The sequence below is a fragment of the Coregonus lavaretus genome, assembly GCF_964263955.1.
Source record: "Coregonus lavaretus genome assembly, contig: HAP1_SCAFFOLD_590, whole genome shotgun sequence".
Lineage (NCBI taxonomy): Eukaryota > Metazoa > Chordata > Actinopteri > Salmoniformes > Salmonidae > Coregonus > Coregonus lavaretus.
Window position 1 is genome coordinate 109,550 of NW_028161031.1, and position 6,119 is coordinate 115,668.

The 6,119-nt window shown below is 45.1% G+C and overlaps 1 protein-coding gene across 1 annotated transcript; it reads left to right on the top strand.

Annotated features, from left to right (window-relative positions):
* Positions 1 to 1,181: 1,181 nt before the first annotated feature.
* LOC311121183 (toll-like receptor 13) lies at positions 1,182 to 1,796 on the top strand (the record flags this gene model as incomplete). The annotated part of the gene is made up of 1 exon (XM_084195705.1): positions 1,182 to 1,796. The coding sequence occupies one exon, from the start codon at positions 1,182 to 1,184 to the stop codon at positions 1,794 to 1,796; it is 615 nt and encodes a 204-aa protein (XP_084051831.1).
* Between the last annotated feature and the right edge of the window lie 4,323 nt (positions 1,797 to 6,119).

Genomic DNA, 6,119 nt, shown 5'->3' on the forward strand with positions numbered 1-6,119 from the left:
TGAGGAATCTCCAGATGTTGTCTGTTTATGAATATTCCTTGAACAATACAAGATTTACATCCCTTTGCAAAACTCAAACTAGTCCTATCTTGTGGTTAAAAATCATTTTATTTCATTTTAATAGTATTTTTAGCATACATCATGGACAGTTCTTTTGCATGAAAAACCTGGAAGAACTTGACTTGAAATATAATAAAATCTCCACCATTGAAAACTTTGCCTTTCTGGGATTGCAGAAGTTACGACTTTTAAACCTAGGTCATAACCAATTATCTGAAATCAAATCATTTAATTTCTTTGATCTGCGCTGCTTAAAGTACCTCAATCTGGAGGCAAATCCACTGGTGCACATTGAAGCATTATCTTTTGCTCACTTTAGTTTAATACAGAATGTGTCTCTGGGAGACCTGAACTTCCCTCCAGAATCCAAGATTGAGCTGAATCTGACATGTGTATTTGGCAGCATACCTCGGGGACTGACATACCTCTACATCAGCTCTGGCAGAAGGCCCATGACTCTTATTATTGGGGGCGATGGTGCCCCGAACCCAGGCTTGGGCCTGCATGTCCACGGCGAGACAGTGTCTTTTCAGGACTGTGAGAGGCCTTTCTTTAGGACTGTCATTGAGCTAACTGCGAGGACAGAGCGGATCCTGTGTGGGTCCATCTTTGCTGGGAGCTACTTCAAATTCCTTCAACGCTTCAAGCTAGAATCAAAGCTTTCAACTTTATTTGTGGATCTAACCAGTCTGAATACACTTGTGCACTTGAGGGATTTGCAACTTACAGGAGTAGACCTCAATCGGCAGACTGGTCTTGCGATCATGTTTCACAATTTGACCAGACTGGAGACTCTGATGCTCCTTGGCTGCAAGATCGACTACCTGGAAAAGGACATTAGCAAAGACTTACAGTCATTGAGAGAATTACGTTTGGTTATTAACAATGAGCTTACAATCATGGAAGAATTCCCTGAGCCCCTGAAAGGCCTAAAGTATCTGCTTATACAAGATCTACTTTTACGATGCAGTTGCAACAATGCTTGGTTTGATAACTGGGCGAAACGAAATCGACAAGTTCAGGTCATGTTTTGGCATTCTACATTGGGAATGAGGGGAATAAATTGCATAGATGAGCATGGCACTCAGAACTTCCTCAAATACTCCCAAATCCATTGTTCAATGGACGTAGGATTCATTTTGTTTGTTTCCAACACGCTGGGCCTCCTGCTCTTCATGCTGGTGGTGCTGCTACATCACCTGGCTGGCCAGTATCTGCTGGCTCTATTCTACATCGCTCGCGGCTGGTTGGAGGAGGCCGTGTTTCGGAACAACAAGGGACGCTACATGTACGACGCCTTTGTCTCTTACAGTGGGAAAGATGAGCACTGGGTGGTGGAGGAGCTTCTGCCCAACATGGAACAACGAGGTCCCCCTTTCCTGCGCCTGTGTCTGCACAGCAGAGACTTCCAGCTGGGGAAGGACATTGTGGACAACATCACAGACAGTCTCTACAGCAGCCGCCGGACTGTATGCTTGGTCAGCCGCCACTACCTCCGCAGCAACTGGTGCTCTTTGGAGATGAAGCTGGCCACTGACCGGCTGCGGCTGGAGCAAAGGGACATCCTCATCCTGGTCTTCTTGGAGGACATCCCTCCTCACCATCTGTCTGCCCACCACAGGCTGGCCAGACTGGTGAAGACCAGGACCTACCTGGACTGGCCAAAAGAGCCAGAACAATACCAAGCTTTTTGGGACCGACTTTGGGTTACGCTGGCGCCAAAACATGGCCCGTGACATGATTACATTTAAAAACTAAAGTACAACTTTTATGAATGGAATGTAACTTAGCTAGGGAAATATATAATGCATCTCCTGTACAAAAAGCCCAAAAGAGCTAAACATGAGTGTCAAACTCATATATATTTTTTTCAAATGTTTTAATCTTTGCTCAAATCATTATTCTGTATGTCGTTATCCTATGTTAATGTCTGCTTCAAATTACTCTTAACTAAATACTTTGAGATGAGTTTCCAGTGGTAATTTTTTTGTTTCGTTGGTAACACTTTGAACCTGCCGTTTTGACATATTAATGGAAGCGTAGAAATGCATCATAAACCATCATGACACATCTCTTAGGTGCATCTCAATTGTCCAAAGGAGCTTCCTCTACTCAGCTTCTCTATTTAGGGTAAGCGTGGGGATTCGAAGAGGAAGCGACTTTAGACAATTGAGACACATCTAAACTAGATAAGACTTCCTGTGTGTTCCTGTGCTACAACGCCCACTGAAGTTATGTCACTGCCATAGACTTCCTTTAGACTGACAGAGATACTTCCACAGTGTTACTGCGTGTTGAGGGGTCTGTCGGGAGGGCTGGGACACATACAGTGAAATTATGTCTGTGGGTCGTGTCTAACCTGCTCATTCAACCCAATTTACAACAGCATCCCCTTGACCAGCCCCTTGAGCCATGTCAATGGAGATACTGTAAGAGTGAGAGGAAGAGGGAAGTAGTGAGAGATAGGGTCACCCTGTTATAAACAGGTCACCTTGACACCGTGCTAGCCTGGCTCAGAGCTGGTGTCTACAGATGTAATTGGTATTGGGATTTTAACCACACACACAGCACACTTCAATATCTGTCCTCTTTAATGTGACATACTTTTCACATACATGCCCTGCCCTTTGTGTATACATTTAACATTTTGACAGTCTCACCTAGATGACACTATTACCTACATAAACTTACAGTAAAACTGACCACAAAAAGTGTAAATTACATTTAGTTTTCAGCATAAAAACACGGACGCACGCATTCACACACACACACCAAGGCCTGGAGTCCCCTTTAGCTAAGAACTATATTCACTGAGCTTGTCTGATGCTTTTGATTAAATAATTAAGACACACAAATGACTAGAGGGAGTCCGACCTGCAATTAATTTGATTGTGCTATTCCAGGCTCAAGACTTGCTGCGCTGTGTTAAAAAAAAAGACAGCGAATGACTGTGACTAGCACCCGTTGTCTCTCTCTCCTCCCTGCTGCAGCGACCACCACAGAACATCAAAGTGTTTATCGCGCTGTCCATGTTGCTGCAGCTGCAACATAATTACAGCCATTTCTGACTGAAAAGTTCTGTTACCGAAATCCCTCATTTGTTTAGGTAAAACATTCCCTATTCCCTCAACCCTTACTCTCTTTACATGACACATGTATGCATCGCAGGCATGTGACCAAATACCTATTCGCACGGGACTAGTATTACTTGAGAACGTTGGTTATGTAATTATTACTCCAGAATGTCCCTTATTCCAGAGGACGATTCGGACGGGATTAGTTTTTTCCAAACTGCCCCCTGTAATTATTTTCTTTTTTTCCCAATATATTGACAGTTATGATGCAAGCCTGGAGGTTGTTATTCTAGGCGTGAAGATACAGTATTTAAACATGTCCAGGTGATAGGGCCACACTGATAACTCGAGCTTGGTTCCCAGGTTTCTAAACAATATCAAACCATCCTATTTCCTATAGTTTCGCCAAAATATTTGAATTGAGGAAGTGTGATCATAATCATTAGAATAGTTTAGCGATCTGCATTATATCCTAAATGCCTTCAGATGTGAGCTAAACAGTGCAATTGCACTTGCGATGCATTTTAAGGCTATGGATGAGAAAGTTAACTTCTCATTTCCAAACGTTTAGGTCAGTTGTATGCTGCTGCTTTGCGATCTATTCACAGCAAGGGTTGCATTAAATAGGCTCAATATTTTTTACTGATGCATTTGGCAATATTCAAGTCATACACACAAAACATATAAACAAAAGCATTCACTGTGAAAGTTGATTGGCTACATGTAGGCCATTCATATATAGGTTATGTGCAGCACTAAATTAAATATCCTTGTCATATGAAGATAAATAATGAAGAGAAATTATAGATAAAACATAGCAGTGCTCATCGGCCATTGGATATAAACATTACACAACAAGTTGGAAATTGCAAATTCAACAATGAGTGGTTTGGAAGGAATCAGAGACTAACTGCAAGCATTGCAAAGCAATCACTAGTGTTATGTGGGCAGCTTGTCTCTCCCTTTTCTGTTTCCCTTCCTCCTTGTTTTGTCCCCTCTTTTTCTGTTGTATGTGTGTTTGTCCCCTTTATGTGGGTGTGTCTGGAGTGGAGCAGGGGGCGTGCTCAGGATCTGCCTCTCCTGTGCAGCTGCGGGTTGTTTCCAGTGATTCCTGCCTACGCAGCTGCATCCTATTCTCTCATCAACCTGCACTACTTATTCCTGGGCATGGCTCTCCACCGGCGCCAGATCGTTGTTCTTACCAGAGCAGTAACTTGGCTCACCAGTAAAGTTATTTTGTCTTTGTCTTTTGCCTGGCTCTCCACTCTCCTTAACCCGTCGTTTGTTTTGTCTTCAGTTCAACATACCTCCCAACCTGCCTGCCTTCCTGCCTGTCGGTCTGCCTGCCTGCCTGCCTGCCTGCCTCAGCCTCTCCTTCCTCCGGAGCCGACTAGCCCACTCTGTTCCTTTACTTCAGTTGTTTTTGGACCAAGACAATTTGAACTTTTATTAAAATATTTTTGTTTCTTCCACTCCCTTTGTCGTGTTGGTTTCTCTGAGTGTTGGGTTGTACCATAGCCATAACAGAACGATCTGGCCATGGACCCAACAGAGAAACAGCACGGGGCAAACCAAGACAGCTTCCAACAAGCTATCCAGGCTCAAGGAACGTTGCTAGGACAGCATGACCAGTTGATTCGGACTCTTGTGGAAGATAATCATCAACTGCTGAACCAGGTGACTCAGTTAACTACACACGTCTCTAAATTGTCTGTTATCAGTTCTCCATCTCTCTCTGACCCCCAGTTTGATGCACCCCAAGTTGTTTCCTCGGACACTTGGCAGGCTTCGTTCCGTCGGGAACCCCCTGTCACGTCGCCTGAACCGTTCAATGGAGAATTGGACAAGTGCCGGGGATTTTTGCTTCAGTGTGACTTGATTTTTCGGCAGAGACCACTGTCATTTTCTACTGATTCATCTAAGGTACATTATGTTCTGGGGCTGTTAAGAGGGAAAGCTCTGGTTTGGGCTGAGGCTGTGTGTTCAGATCAAACTTTGACTGGATTGACTTTTGCTGATTTCTCTGCTAAATTGAAGACTGTTTTTGACCATCCTGACCATGTGGGTAATTCCTCCAAGATACTTTTTAATTTGAGGCAGGGTTCTAACAGTGTGGCAGAGTACTCTATTGAGTTCTGGACGTTGGCAGCGGACTCCAAGTGGAACAATGTGGCACTTCAAGGAGCATTTCTAAACGGTTTGAATGAAGCCATTAAGGATGAACTGGCTGCTCGTGATGAGCCACATGATTTACATTCTCTCGTTTCCCTGTCCATCAAGCTAGACAATCGGTTGCGGGAGAGGCGTCGGGAGAGAGGCGATGGGCCACATCTAGGAGGACGAGTTCCCCAGCCTCCAACCACTCGAGTCTCGCCTCTCCGGAGTCGGCAGCTTCTTGTTCCTGATTCCATCCCGAGCACAGAGGAGGAACCTATGCAAGTGGGTCGAGCTCGACTACCTCCAGCTGAGCGGCAACGGCGCCTCCAGGCGGGTGAGTGCCTGTACTGTGGAGACGCCACACACATTCTGGCTACATGCCCTAAGCGGCCAAAAGACAAGGCTCGCTCGTAACGGTGGGTCTACTTGCGAGCCCAGAGTTAGATCCTGAACCCATCATTCCCCGATTACAAGTACCTGTAACCTTACGTTTCCAGAGTCATTCCCTGCCACTCTCAGCTCTCATAGACTCAGGTGCAGAAGATAACTTTATTAGCCACCAGTTCGTTACACAAGCTCGTATCCCCATGGAGCCACTACCTACCCCCATCCGGGTCACAGCCCTTGATGGGCGCCTCCTCGCGGAGATAACTCATCAAACCACCCCCGTTTCCCTAGTGATTTCTGGCAATCATTGTGAAAGCATTCAGCTAAGAGTTATGTCTGGCTCAGCTACCTCCCTAATCCTTGGCTTCCCCTGGTTGGCTCTTCACAACCCACAAATTGATTGGACACGTCACACCATTTTCAGTTGGAGCACTAACTGCC